The sequence below is a fragment of the Hermetia illucens genome, chromosome 1 (assembly GCF_905115235.1).
Source record: "Hermetia illucens chromosome 1, iHerIll2.2.curated.20191125, whole genome shotgun sequence".
Lineage (NCBI taxonomy): Eukaryota > Metazoa > Arthropoda > Insecta > Diptera > Stratiomyidae > Hermetia > Hermetia illucens.
In genome coordinates this window covers 154,670,452-154,686,320 of record NC_051849.1, presented here as the reverse complement: position 1 = coordinate 154,686,320, position 15,869 = coordinate 154,670,452, and the positions used below count along the sequence as shown (strand labels likewise).

At 41.1% G+C, this 15,869-nt stretch overlaps 1 protein-coding gene across 10 annotated transcripts in view; it reads right to left on the bottom strand.

Annotated features, from left to right (window-relative positions):
• Window positions 1-15,869, bottom strand: part of LOC119647833 (neural-cadherin) — a 1,165,868-nt gene that overhangs the window by 86,256 nt on the left and 1,063,743 nt on the right. For all 10 annotated transcript variants that reach the window (XM_038049090.1, XM_038049099.1, XM_038049114.1 and 7 more), the window contains one exon: window positions 14,037-15,360. In XM_038049090.1, coding sequence (XP_037905018.1) covers window positions 14,037-15,360 — 1,324 coding nt within the window. The remainder of the gene's footprint in view (window positions 1-14,036; window positions 15,361-15,869) is intronic.

Below are 15,869 nucleotides of genomic sequence, written 5' to 3'. Positions count from 1 at the left end.
CGGACAAAGTTGCAACGAAATTGTAATTTCAGTAGCCACCAAATGTTACAATATACTGGCATCATAGAAGTTAATCCAATTGTCCCCAGTCTTTAGCATTATCTTTCTAACTGCGCTCAGATTAAAATTCATGGTTGCATCTGTGAAGAATTTAACCAGAACGTAACTTTCTTTTAAGCAACACTGTTGAAATGGAGCCCTGAATTGTGGGACGTGTTCGAGCATCGGGTTTAGGGGCGGATTGCCCAACATTAATCTCTGGAGATAAACCCGAAATCGGACTCAGAAAATCGTAAATTTTTCCATGAGTATTACAAGGAGATGCGAAAGCTGTGGGGTGGCTCTAACACCGTTTCAAAGTAAATTCATTGCTGCTCTTTCCAACTCAAGTATAGTCGTTGAAGACCAGAAAAAAAATCAGTTACACTCGTATCAAAAATTTTTTTATGCAGCTACCTCCTTATTTTACATTTAACGAAGCTTGTGAGGCAGACTGTAATGAAAGTAAATGTTGGGGATAGCCAGAATGCCTATCCGGATTGACTATAATCAATTATGAGGGTAGAGGTAACTCATAAATCAGAGAAGTGGCCTAACCTTGCACGCATGGTCATTCCGGCTATCTCTAGCATCTACGTTTGCATCGGTGAATCTGTGGAAAATTGCCAATTGCAGCTCCAAATTTCGTCATCGATTTACCGAATAGAGGTGACGTCAGTTCCTAAAATTTGCTCCAGGCTAAGTTTCATATAAGTATATGTACTTGACTTCATTTTCAAATTAGGGGTTATATGACTTTCCACATGAAGCAATTGTTCCATTGGCTCGTTCACACCGTGCACCATATTTTTCGATAATGATCAGAAGTTCGATAGAATCTGATATGACGGGCTATTGCACCAAATTAGAAAACTGCTGATGCCAAATATATTCGAAATCTTGAAGTCTCCCAAATTCCTATTTTCAATAAATCAAAACATAACTATCTTCCCCGGATACTAACTAAAACATTGTTGCGGTACAGTGTGCTGGGCGTCAGTACAATGCGCAGGAAGATTGGCAGCACCAGTTGGAAGTTAACCATAGCTGACTGGCTAGGGCTGTTAGGACCGAATGTGTATGGCCCAATGTCTGACAGGCCTGCCTGCCAGCTACGCCTTGACAGTCAGCAGTTAACCGACGGTCGGAACATGAGTGGGGTACGACTGGCCTGTCATTTTGGGCTGTTCAGGCGGCCGATGCTTTGAGGTGGCGATAAGGAAGACGAGGTAGAAACCTTGTCGACCAAACTAAAACCAAGTGGCCGAGGGGAACTTTCAAGTGGTGACCCGATTAAACGCTGTACTCTCTTTGACTTGCTGGTGGTGACGCAGTAAGCGAATGCTCCAACGATTGTATAGGCGATCAGACCAAACTCTGCACGAGGTCTAGTCTGAAGTAGCTTCGATCGCGAAAACTTATTTTTAGCAGTTGGCCCCTTTATGGGAGTATCATGGGGGTTATGGTTACGTCCAAACGGATAAGAGACATTAGAGCCTCAAAAGTGAAGTTGCGTTTCACCTCGAGTATAGTATGCCTTAGTTCGGTAAAGATTCGGGTAGATCTTGAATCCACCAGTATGCACACTGAGCTATGCACTTAGTATAGACTGGTATCGTTGTTGCTTATCTGATTGTCATCGCGAAACCAATCCGTGTCTTAAAAAAGATGTACGGTTAAGTCTACACGATAGGTGCGCACGCTAACCCACCAGAACTTAATGCTCAAGCGGCCGATGATTAATTGAAAAACGATTCAGCCATCCAGTCGGTCGGTATGCACCCGGCCGACGGTCATCCAGGTAGTGAGCGAGAATCGCAAGCGCATCTTCATCGCTGGGAACATTTTTTATAAATGCTCAAATACAAAAATATCTTAAATTCGTGTTTCGATCCCTTTCATGGAATTGATAGTCCCATCCGGCTTAGCGGTATGCGCATGGTATTTTCAGTATAGCAGGCGGTTGGATGGACTGTTGAATGCCCAGTTGTAACTGACAAGCCTGGCGGATCGTGGATGTCGACTTGAACTGATTTTTCGATCACTGGGGGTAGAAGAAAAGTTACGAATTCGATTCTTTTATGTGTTTCATTACTCGATATGGACCCATCTTTTGATTCACTCTACGTCAGCAATGTCCTAATTTTAAAAAGAGATCTTGTATACTTCGGTCTTTTCAGTTCTTTCCTTTCTGTATTTGGTGAATGAAAAGACTCTGTTTAAGGCAATCTCAAATCTTCGCTTGCTTATCGCATTTCTGGTGCTACATGCTATATGGAAGAAAGTTAGTGTTACTCATTCACACGGTTCGTTTTTGGGGATGTGGAAGTTTACAATCTTAAACTCCTTTTTTTGTTGCTGTGTCAAAGATGTAATTTACTTCTTTTTGTCTCCTCCCATTATTAAGGGGGTTGTGACCAATTTGCGATGAAACTCGTGATATCAGGTATACAGAATGATTCGTTGAATCTGAATTGGTTTCCAATAGATTTCCTTCCATTTCTCGTTTTTTGACAATTCTCAACGAATCTTCGGCAAATCTGATCCAAAATCTCGGGTTTTCCATAAATATTTTACCTAAACTGAAACGAGCGGGTTGTTTATCGCTGCTTCAGAAGCTGCTTTGAATAAGTCATTTCTGAATTTGAACATTTAAGTCTCTACATTAATCAAGTTTCGGAAGTTGGAATGGGCTAACTGCGAATGGACGGCTAAGTGGGTTTTCGAAGAAATTGCAGAAGGACGAAGACAGGTGGGAAACCCCGGAAGCTCTGGGTAGGTTCAGTTAACGGAGACAGAGCATCACTGCTCCCATTCCGACAATTGCAACCAGCTCCATTGCACACAATGTGCTGGCTGGAACTTCCATGGGAAGCCACAATTATATAACTGAGGAGACAGTAGGAATGGAGAAAGAGTGGGATTTGCATAGCCAAATAAAGCAGAAGACGCGCAAAGTGATGCGGAGTTATCCACTGAGAAGTACTGTTGTTCCGCTAAAATTGAGCACATAGTTCCGAGTATAAGCCGAGTGCGAAAGCCAAAAATGCGCGGCAGTTATGAAGCGGTTACGGTGTGCTACGTTTCCCCAGAAAATGTTAGCAAAAGCATGAAGAACGGGCCGATGAAGCTGGGGAAACTTCTGGACCGTATTGCGTGCTACAAGCGGTCATGGAGAATGGCAGAAGATGCACGAAAAAGGATCGGACATAGCCCCATTATAGAGCGAACTGAAGAAAAACGAAAGGAGAAGGGGCATCTGAAGGAGACTTCATTTAGGAACTCTCCGAGACTCAAAAGAAAAAAAGCCAAGGGGGACAGGAGGGAACAACACGATGCCACGTCGGAAAAACCCCTACATAAGGTTAAGGTGGGCATGAATGCATGGAGCACCAAAAGAAAAGGTGGAGAGGCGAAGGGTGACTAGACCACCAATTCAGCTAAGTAAGCGGACGGAAGGCAAGACCTTCGCAAGGGTCATCAGCAATAGCCTTTATAGGCTCACCCGAAGATGTTGAGCAGAAGTGATTTACATTCGGAAAACGAAGGGTGGCGGGATCCCCGTCGAATAAGGCCCGAAACAAACAAAAGTTTGTTCTGCGAAGGGGTTAAGTGGCCACTAAGAGAGAAACCTTTGGTTTCCAGCCAGGAATCCATGTGCTCTCTAGAAATCCGAGATCTTGACTGCCTTGCAGAAAAAGGAAATAGAAGAGTCCATCAAACGCGAATGTTCAGAGATAACCAATGTCCCAATTCGTATGGTGGGAAGTGAAATGGGATTCGTCAAAAACTTTATTTAAACACAGGGGAGCTCTCTCCAGAAAATATTGTCGGGGAGATGGTAAGAAGCGCTGACTGGTAGAACCGTGTTGCGTATTCTGCGTTTTTTTCCGTTGCAAAGAAAACAGAGCTCGATCGGAGTTCCCTTTCTTGTCTCCCCCGTTTATGGAGGAAATTCCTTGATTTGGAGACTTCCCAAAGCGGGAGTGTTCAACTAGCCCGAAGTAACGTGGGAAACGGTACCAGGCTAGCTTTATGACGATGGGAGGTCTTTATTTAGCAGTCCGACGGCACCCTGTGCGTAAAAACATTCACCTACCCTACTCCAAAAAAAAACAAAAACTATTCAATGTGGTATATCGTGTTGCGTTAATTGCATAGATTCAAATTCAGTGGCCTCACTTCAACCGGTTTGATGCTTCACGGCTAGCCAAAGAAACTCTTTTAAAGTTAAATGATGGCCAGCAACGGAGAATCATTACTATGTGCTTGATGCGATAGCGAGAGTGGTTAAACGCCTACGTGCCTTGGCCCCAAATCTTGGTTCTGAATATACTTTTGCATTTGTCTTTGTGCTTGTACTGCCGCTGAAGATTTACGCTTTCACAGTATTACATGTGAAAACCCGTGGAACTAGTGACCAGGCCCATTGAAGAAATAGAGAAGATACTATGCTGCACGAAAGAGTGATTACGGTAAATATATTTTTACTTCGTGGGGCAACCAGGGATATGTACACAGTTGAGTAGGCATATCGGACGAACAAGTACATAAGTAAAATGCCTCACTTAAATATTTACAGCAGCTACTGACCACCATTCATAACTTACATAAGTAGCCTCGTATCCTAGCTATGGAAAGGCAAAGTTCAGAGAACATGCAAAGCAGACCAAGAAAAGGCCTAATATTTTAGTCAAACAAGATTTCCTTCCCATTATCTATCATGCCATCTAACTGCATGTAAGTAACTTCTTGTCTGTTTGATCCTTCTTTTACTTTCTTTCACTGAGCAAAATTGTTTAGCTTCAAAAGGTTCCAGTTACAATTTCCATCATAATCCCTTTTCCCCCTCCTGCAACCTGTCAAGTATAATTTAGTTCCATAAATTCTAGTGGAGTATTAAATTAGGACCAACGTCTTTGAGCATGCAACTAGTTCATAATTTAAAACCCCTGAAGGGAAAGCATGAATATCAAATGCAATGTATCCATCATGGCTATTTGAACGACCTTTGCTCCATTTGCCGGAACAGTTTCCATTTAAGTAGTGAAGTAAAGGATATTGCATTTTCCTGAATAAATGAATGAAAGAAAGAAATTGAAAATTGGAAAAGACGTCAAAGTTCTTTCATTGATAGGAGTTGGTGTCATTGCTATTACATACTAAATATTGTATGTGCTTCAGAGGAAAGGATGCGGTTTATTGATTCTGCAGAAAATGTGGTACCTCATACAATTAATTTTAGTTATTTGTATCGTTTAAGCTGTATAATGGTAAGGAAAGGTGGAAGCAGTACTTTCATCCGAGAAAGAAACATTGAGGATATATTTTTGAATAAAAGGTATCAATTTTAATAAAATCTCTTCGTGCTGACACTAAAAACGATATCTTATAACGCAATGCAGAGCAGAATTAGTGAGCAAAGCTATGAGGCATAAGATTTAAACTCCTAAGGACAAGAAGTAAATACCTTCACCCACGGACTATAAAGCCAATTTAGCAGGTTTTCGACTCAAGGGTTGCAGTTTCATGTACCATTAACTGTGTTGTTGGTTAGACATCGGAGGCTCGTTTTGTCGCATTAGGCATGAAAAGTTTTGTGAATCTTTTATTTAATAATATGCACGATGTTTCCGTTTAAACAGAGCACCTGAATGTGATATGGATATTTTTCTCTTAGGGAATCTACTGAAACTCCGTTAATGGTAGCAGGATATTCATCAAACTTTCCAACTATATTACTCCAATTTTCCAGATCTAGGATAAACTCAAGCGGGATGCGCAGTTAATTTACAAAATGCCCTAATATATTATTATTAACTTTATTTGACCAGATATTGTGACGTAAAACCATTTGAGCCCTAGGTGGCTTGCCCATGAATTATCATATTTTTTTCAAATCTTTTCTGTTGGGTAGTTTCTAAGCATGGATCCTTCAAATAACTGGCCACTTTCAAGCCCCCGCATTCCCCTCTTTTTATAACCAATATCAAAAGATGTTTTCGAAAAGTACTAACGGAGACTTTTCATTTGGCACAGATAGGTATATTCAGTGCAATTTTGCCCTCGTCTTTCCAAATATGAGCACGTCACAGACAGATATGTAGACACACAGAGAACTGATTTTAATATGGTTTTGGTTTCTACGGTGGATAGAACGTTAGTCAGATGACTTCTTGATATGACCAAGTCTTTACAAAAAGGCAAGGGAAGGCACTTCCCAGCGAGTCTCAAGGTACAGTTAGGGAAAGAAAACGGTTGCCCATTGCATTTAATCAGAAGGCAACAATAATTTTCCACACCAGCTGTGTGCAGACTTCTTGAAAACTGTCTACAAAAAACTTAAACGGCCTTTTGTGGAGATATTGGATCTGTACACTTTCTATCAATTCCGCAACAACTGTTTTACTAAACTCAGATACTTTTTAAGGTTTTGTGTAAAGTAAAACCTTATTAAAATCGTGTCTGTCTGTCCGTTTGTCTTTTTTTTGTTTTTTTTTATGGATGTAGCCACCCACTAAAACCACCCCCACTTTCTCCTTCTTCCTTCACGGAGTGGACTGCGCTTTAAGCGACCAAGCCTTCCGTTCTTCGCGTCCTCCTTGCGCGCTCTGCTCTTCCAAGTTCCTCCTGTATTCTTTTGATTGTGAAGTTCACCGCGCACTAGTTTCCTTCAGACTTCAACATTTGCCCGACGATGTTCTGCGGGCTTAGGTTGGTTTCCAGAGTCTTCTAGACTCCTCCTTTCTGAGAAAAATCGTGGACAGTGGAACATAACATTCTCCGGGTCCTCAGGTGTGCAATCACATTCAGGACCAGGGGAGAATCATCCAGTCTAAATTGGTGCAGGTACTTTCTGTAACAAGTATGTTCTGACAGGAATCGCGTCAGATGGTAAATAATCTGGCCGTGTTGTCACTGGATCCACTCCTCAATGCGGGGAATCAAAGTGAGGGTCCAGCGACCCCTCTGCGAGTCGTCCCGCCGTGGCTGCCACTCCTCCAGCGACTCTCGCCTTGCAGCCTTTCGGTATTCTGCATCCTTTTCATACGTGTCTCACTTGCCAGAATGTCCATCGGGATCATTCCCGCAATAACATACGTTGCCTCGCCAGATATTGTTCTAAAGGCGCTGCACACCCTTAGCGCCACTAAGCGATAAGTCATTTTTACCCTCCTCCGATTACTCTCATAAGCTAGTGTTTCTCCCAAGCTGGTATCGCGTAAAATAGTGTGGAGCGAACCACTCCAGCCACAAGTAATCTGAGACTGTATCTTGGGCCTTAATGTTAGGCATCATCCGCGCTAATGATGCGCTGGTATTTGCCGCTTTCTCACAGGCATAGTCCAGATATCCTTTGAAATTGATTTTAGCGTCAATCATCACCCCTAGGTATTTGATAACCAATTTTGAAGTGATGACATGACCACCAACACAAATATTAACCGTATTCCTCTTCCTACGATTGGTAATCAAAGCCGGCCCCGTCTTTTGTTCCGGAAGGTCAAGCTGAACCATCTCCAGCCACTTTTTTATGGCGCTCATGGTTTTGTTAGCGTACACATTAACGTCTTCAGGTCGTTTCGCGACGACAACCACAACTAGATTATCTGCGAAACCGACTATCGTGGCCTCCTTTGGCACGGGAAGAATAAGGACCCCATTGTACATGACGTTTCGCAGGAGAGGACCCAACGCTGAGCCCTGTGGTACTCCTGCGGTGACGGTGTACTGCTTGGATCCCTCATCCGTGCCATACCAAAGTGTCCTCTCCGAAAGGTAACTCTCGAGGAGCTTAGTCAAATAACTCGGGGCACCCGTTTTAGCCAGTGAGCTTTTTATCCACTCCCAACTTGTGAAATTGAACACATTTTTCATGTCCAAACTCACCACGGCACAGCATTTTTTAGACGCCATCGCGTCTCGAGCCAACTTCAAAACAACGTCAACGATGTCGATCGTTGAGTGGACTTAACGAAATCCAAATTTTCGCTCCGATAGTTCATCCTTATATTCAATAATAGGGAACAGTCTGTTGTAGATGACCTTTTCGAGCATCTTTCCTGCCGTGTCGATAAGGCAAGTCGGTCGGTATGATGATGGGTGTCCTGGGTGCTTATTCGGCTTCGGGAGCAAAACTAGTTTTTGCCTCTTCCACCAGTTGGGGTAAACTCTTTCTACTATGCAAGTTTCAAAAACGCTGATAAACCAGTTGCTTTGTCATCACCAATTCTTCGGCAAATTTGCGCAAGTTCTTCCCTCAATTACCGCAGGTATGGTGGAGACGTCCAATCCTTTCTTGTGTTGTTTGCGCTCTGGGGGGAAGAGCGCCATCACGATATCGAGCAGAAGATGCGGGCAGGTCAGTTGTGGTGTTCACCCTCTCATCTTCTTCATAACCATCATGTACGCTGTTCCCCAGGAGCTTTGGTCTGTCTCTCGGCAAAGTTCCTTGAAGCATTCTCGTTTGCTGGTCCACATAGCCTGCTTAAGCCTACCTCCAAGGTTCACATACACTTGCCGTTTCTCGTCGAAGTCCGGTCTTCCTCTAGATCGTTTGCAGATCCTTCTAGCTCAAAAACATGCATCCCGTAAAATCATTCCACCAATAGTTTGAGCACCTTTTTGCGAGAACTCGTCGCCTCGGCATAGCAGCGTCGCATGCTCTCATTATGCGTCCCATCATTTGCTCTACCTTTTCTGCCGTTTGTCTGCCAGTCTGTCCGTCACACGCATTTTTCTTGGAGACTGCAGCAGAAAGGTGGAAACTGTGAACGCTCACCTATACAGTAAGTTCCATACTGTTACGTCGAATATAAGGGGACGTCCCCATACATGCAAAAGGGGTGAGTAAATTTTTTTTTCTCCAAATATAGTCATGTGAGGTATCAAATGAAAGTAGTACTTTCCGAATCTGGTTTTAGTTTTGATATTTATTGGAAAGGCGGGGAGGGGTCGAAATTGATCATTCTCAACTGAAATATGTGAAAAAAATCAAGAGGCTGCCGCTATATGATGGCTAGGTTCCGAAATACCTTCCATACCGATATCCCTTGAAATAAAGTGAATAATAGTATATTACTATGATTCTCAATAATTGGCTGCACAACGCCCCTTAAGTTCACCCTAGTACCGCGAAATTTTGCAGCAATGTAGGCTATAATATAAAGGTTGATCCTGCCAAGTGGTGGAAACAGCACTATTACTAACAAAGTTATAATAGGTCAAAGTTGTCACTTCTTTGGAAATTCAAGATTTCGGATATCATTATCACCCGAAAGTGGATATTCTCACATACTATATGCATATATTACTTGCATACTAATGGGACATATGCACACTCAAATTTCTTTATATGAGAAATACACAAAAGCTTTAATACCTGAAGCGTCCAGCTTCCGATTTCCCGACTTGTTTTCCGATAATAATATAGTACCGGCGAACTTAATTCTCAATATATTCATACTTGCTACTTATAAGTAGCTTCTTTTTGGTGCATATCAAAGAAATAAACGTCATTTTGGCAACCACATTTTCTCAAGCAATTTTCCATAATTCCAATGAGACAATTATTTGTATTCGATTGCTTGTTCTTAAAAATTGTAAGACATGAGTAGCTCAGGATCAAATATCATATCCTCGCGCTATTGCATTGTTCATAGCCCCTTGATACTTTTAAACAACTTTCGATTAAATTTTCTTAATTTGAAGTTACCTACACTTTAAATGACTGCAAACTTAGAACTAAACTTCATTCTTAACGGAAATGCTTGCATTCCATTATTACGAGTATCAAGGAAATAAAAAAAAAGGATGCTAACATGAATTTCCTCGCATGGAAAACAGTTACTACAGAAATATATTTTTTTTAAACGCGAACCTAGACCATTATCAGTATTTTTTGAACCTCAATTTTGAACTAGAAAGTATAAAAGGAGGAACATAAGGACTGAACTCAGATTCAGATTTAACGTGTCAAAAATCTGGTACACACAAACTATCCAACCGACCATTTCTAAAAAATTTAGGATGTCATTAAAATGGTAGCATAAAAGATCCGAACTTAAGCATGGAAAAACCTAGTGTAGAAGCGGAACAAAATTTTGTTTGGAAATATAAAAATAATATACGCAGGAAAAATGGTTAAAATGTAGCTGGATACTTTCCATGGAAAATAGAAGCAGAAGTAATCGCTTAAGGAATTGAAGAGGGAAGGGAAAGTCGAATAGAAAGGAACTAAGAAGTTAGCGAGTTATGGTTCATAGCCTTTTAGTCACGAAAAACTGGTTTAAAAATCTTGAATACGAATACCAGCATAAAAATAAGATATATAAAAGCTTTCGATACTTATTTCGCATATATTTTAGATTAGCTCAAAATACTTGAGATGATACCCAAGACTTTGACGGCAAACCACTCCACGGAGAGATATCTTAGTTTGAAATTTCGTAAAAGGTGTAGTCCGTCAAAAGTCAGATAAACAATAAAGCATTGGTTATTGGTGGAATCTACAATATCGTCCGCAGCATATGGGATGTCACAAGAGTTATCCCTTTCTCAACGAAAGTCGCTCGGGTCACTAGAACGACAATAATAGCTCAGGGGCACGAAGTACGATCAAGAACAGGGGACAGCCAATGTCCGTTGTTGGATCCCCTATTTTTTTAAACTGGTATCAGAGCTAATAAAACAGAGCCTTTCCGAAGGTAGAATGCTCAATAAATCCAACCAAATAATAGCATCATTCCAAAATCATCAGAGAAAAAAATTTATATAAACCTAGAAAGCCAATAAATGAAACTGGTTACCACGGAAACTAGAGTGAAAACTGATGAATATATAAACAGAAAACTAAGAAGGAAATCCATCTGTGACACAAAACCAAAATGGAAGACAAGCGAAAAAGAAAACTTACGATGGCGGGGCTCTGAAACCCTAGAGTTCTTAGGGATGAGCAAACGGGTCCCCAGCAATCGATAACCCTTTACCAGAGTACTTCGGAGGTAAATAATTTGTAATGACATAAGTAATTCAGAGAAGGCTGGATACCCATAACAAAGGTACAAAATTAGGTCCAAAGGGAAACCACTGATCAATAAAAGCGATTATGACAACCCCGCCTTTCTTGAAAACGGGGCGGGCAGAAGGCTTTCCAGGACCAGTAAACATACCCATCCAGGAAAAGTGCGTTAAAGATTTCTCCTTGGGTCAAAGTAAATAGTTTATCATTCTTTGAAAGTGAAAGCAAAAGGAGAAACCTGAGAATCTGTCCGGAAGAATTACTATACACGCAGGTTGGTGCGAAAATATATGAGTTGTTAATAATCTTTATAGTAGGTCACAGAAGAAAAAGAATCCCTGAAGCAAAATCGGTACCTGGTGCCTGGAGTTAGTGTGTAGTAGAGCGCCTGTGTTACGGGGGGAAATAAAACAGGGAACCCTCTAAGGAACCTATAAGCGCCTAAAACAAGAAAAAGGATATTAGTTGGTTTCAAAAATGGTGTGAACGGTTTGGATTTTGGAAAGCCGGTGTTCGTGGTGCAGGTGGCGACGAGTGAGATGAAAGTTGAAGCAACCGATCCACGTGAATATGTCCAGATTATAATCAAAAAGGCAAGGAAAAGTCAGCTAATGGTACAAATTCGACCAGAGACATTGAATAGGATAGGAGCAATTTGTCGAGCTTAATAGCCTCAGTAATCCAGTTGAAGCCGGAGTGCACGCCGAAAATACAACGATTTGGATGAAGCTATGAATAATTCAATGTAAGAAATATAATGACGAAAAGTAAGCTCTAAGATATGTAACGGAAACCTGAGAAGAATACAGAATTAAAGGACAAAATAGCAAGCATAGCGTCACCTATAGGTTACCACGGATAACTTTAACGTGTGCCTCTTCGGGTGGGGATATGAGAGACTAATATAAGAATATGAAGCGGCAGGATAAGAAGGAGAAGAATTAGACGAAGGTAAAATTCCAATTTAATTTGTTAAAAGATCTTCTTGCTCCTAATAATTTTGAAGGTCAGTTTCATAAACAGAAGCTCTTAGTTTATAAATCGAGTGCAAGACTACTGCTATGCTGGGGGTGCGAAATGAGGATCCTCAAACAAGCTTCGCACAAGAAGCTGATCACCTTTCAACGGTAGCGGCGAGCGTAATAAAGACTGATAGAGAAACGGAGAACACCACTAATTGTACCACACAGAGGGGGACTGAAAAGCATAAACCAGTAAAGAAAACGTGGAAATCAAAACAGCACTTGGCTAACTCAATCAGTATCTCGCACAGTCGAAGCAATTTACGCACTCACCCCAGTCCGTGCGATTCAACGGATGCTACAAATCGTTTTAAAATGCAACGGGGGATAAGTTCAGAGAAGGTGTTATTGGAAAGCTGGGAAATCGCCTCACACAAAAACCCCAGCATTTTGAAAAATATAACTATTCAACCCACGCACCGATTCGGTTGAAATCTTTCACAAGAAGATTCGTTTTCATCATAGAATTATAGTACTGGAGTAGCCTTTATAAGGCAGATTTGAACGTCTAGATATCAACATTCCCCTTGAGCTGAATTCACTGGTTTCTTATAGTATAATAAAACGGATGAACATTTATAGGCAGCATGAAAATCTTAAAGCTAAATTCCAGCTGAAACCTCCGATAGTGCCGGACTGTACAAATATGGATAGTGACAGACTTAACTACTATGACCTTTGCCTGTAAAATTTGCGCACGAATTCGACAGAAACGCCTCGTAGGTTAAAGAACGCTCGCTTTCTTCAATTTGACAGAGAATTTCAATGATATTGTCTAGACAACCTGAGTCTAACCAAAATGAAATGCTGGGACCCTGAAGAGTATTCTTCTCCCTCTTGCGGTAGTACGCTTCTGTATTCTGATAAGATAATAGCAGGTAAGGCTAAGCGTGCTCTTTTGACTGTAAAGCCGGTTCCCGACAAGATTTTAAATTCCAGATTCCAGTCTAGACTAAGAGGCATCACAACTACGCATAAATACGGACCAACGGACACTTACGATATACAAGAGGCGGAAATTTTCTAGGAAAATTTCCATGCAGTTTGAGTCAGGCTTCTTAAGGTGAGGTCGTCATAGATGACCCCAATACCAAGATGATATCTGAGTACCTTTACATGCAACTCAAAGAGCGTCATGGGAAAGAAAATTAGGAGAGAAGGTCACCAAAAAAGAACCACTACTTTGAAATTCATTGGAAATAGTCAAGTGCAGATATCAAGAAACCAATGGTATGAATGAAAGACTACAAAGTTTTATAAAGTCATATCCTCTGCAGACAGTTTCGAATGTTCCTTCTGAGAGGAAACCTTTGGAAATTGCATTGTTTATTGAAGAAAGCAAACGTCTAATAAAAATGAACTCTTCCATAAACAAAAGAAAGAGTGGCACTCTATTTCAGAGTAGAATCCTGGCCCTACTTTTATAAAACACTGGAAGGAAAGAATTAGTGTTTTACATTAGTTGTTGGTAAAGCTCAAACCTAAGGCAGATCTGCCAATCATATTTAGTTTCATTCAGAAAATCAAGAAACGGATGATAAAAATGTTCACGTTTTTACCTCCTTTCCATTCCGTTGCCTTGCGTTTTTTACAAGGGAAAACTAGTGATAACATTTGAAATAATAAAACTTATTTTTCCTATTCGCTAGTGTTGACTTATATTTTGCAAGTACCGATATTTCGAGAAACACTTGTTCCCTTCATCAGTGCTAACAAGTAACAAGTCAAAACACTAGCGAATAGGAAAAACAAGTTTTATTATTTCAAATAATTAATCGCTAGAAACACCGCGTAATTACACTCAGATAGTGGTAACAAACGTAAGATGATTGAGTTTGCAAATATGTAGAAGATTCTACAAAACCTCATATAATACCCTTTGATGTTTGCTTTAATCATTTACTAAACGTAATCAATATCCCAACTGAATACAATATGACAATAATCATACTCACTTTGATCCTGTTCAACTTTGAATGAAGCTCGAATAATATCATCTGCTCCAGGGTCCAACCGGAACTGGAATGGTGGACCATTGCTTCTTGATCGGTCATCATCGTCTGTCGCCAATATTTCGACAACTTTACGTGGTGGAACATGTTCAGGGAGAACAGGTCGGTAATCCTTCAAGAATTTAGGTGCATTATCATTAATATCCTGTACAATAATGGTGAGTGTAGCTGTAGCAGTCTTTGGCGGCACACCGTCATCAATAGCTAATATTTTCACTTGATGCCTAGGCACGACTTCGCGATCTAGCGAACGTTGTATCGAAACCGTACCTTCTTGATTAATTGAAAATTGTCGTTGTCGATCGGAAGACCTGTCGATTGAATAGGAAACTTTACTTTTACCACCCTGATCGGGATCAGTGGCCTTGAATCGTTCCAAGGCTGTTCCAACTTTGGTGTCTTCATATACAGACACTTCAATATTAGCTCGATCGAAATGGGGTTTATTGTCGTTGATATCGCGTAATTTCACTACCACCCAAGAATAGGCCACGTGGTACTTGTCGTTATCATTATCTTCACCTTTGTCGTTGACTTGTATACGGAATCGGAAGCCGTTGCTTTGGAGTTGGTCCTCGTAGTCAAGGGGTTGGACGATTTTCAAGCTGCCAGTTCCGTCATTGTTGCGCACCATTGTAAATTTATCAGCTCCGTATCCACTGTTGTCGATCACCTTATATTGGAACTTATTTGTCTCATCGTCATCATGTACTGTGACCGTAAGGATAGGCATTTCGGGCAAGTTTGTGCCATCCGTTTCATCCACCTCGGTAAACCATTCGTCTTTAGTAAATTGCGGGGGCATATCGTTTATATCCTTCACACGTATCGAGGCCGTCCCAGTACCCTTTAACCCTCCGCCGTCCATTGCAACTACTTGTATAGAATAGTCTGGGGTACGCTCGCGATCCAGGCAACAGACTGCCGTTTTTATCACACCAGTATCTGGTTCTATTTCGAAAATTGGGGAACCTGTTTCCTCTTCAATCACATTCTTTTCTATAGAGTATACTAGCTTAGCATTGGAACCTTCGTTCGGATCGTCATAATCCACAGCCGTCATTGTCATAACTACCATTCCAGCGGTACCATTCTCAGTAACATTTCCGAAATAAACTCCTTGCGGGAACATTGGTGCATTGTCGTTGATGTCCTTAAGATTCACTTGGACATCGGCATAGCCGACGAGTCCTTCACCTCCTTCATCCTGTGCGAATACGGTAAAACGCCATTGAGGTCGTCCATTGGGCTGATCTCGATCGAGGGGCTGCAAAGGGGTGGATTAAAATTAGTCTTTATATAAAAATAATTCTCATTTGCATATTTAATTAGAAAGTAAGATAATTCCCCCCTTATCCCGTACGAAAGCCAAATGGAAAAGTATACCTACTAAAAAAGGAAAGAGCACTCTTTTTCACAATCATATGTGAATATATAATAAATAATTCCTCCCCCAGTCTTGCATATACAAACTCTCAACCTCACTATCATCAAATGCGAATCAGTTAAGTTCAAAATGTCTTTGCTTGGTGGCTATCAGAAAGAGGAAAACGCTCTTCTACAGCATCTCTCTCAATTCCCTGATGTGGGTGCGGTGGAAATTGATCCAGAATGGAATCTACCGAAATCCATTTTGAAGAGATATGTTGAAGGACTGGGAATCACTAGACCATCTACTTCCGAGATTTCCTCTACTAAAAATTTGTATTGGAAACAAAGCCACATCTGAACTAGAGTAAAAGCCCATACCCTCGGATGTTTCTTTCTGACGTAATA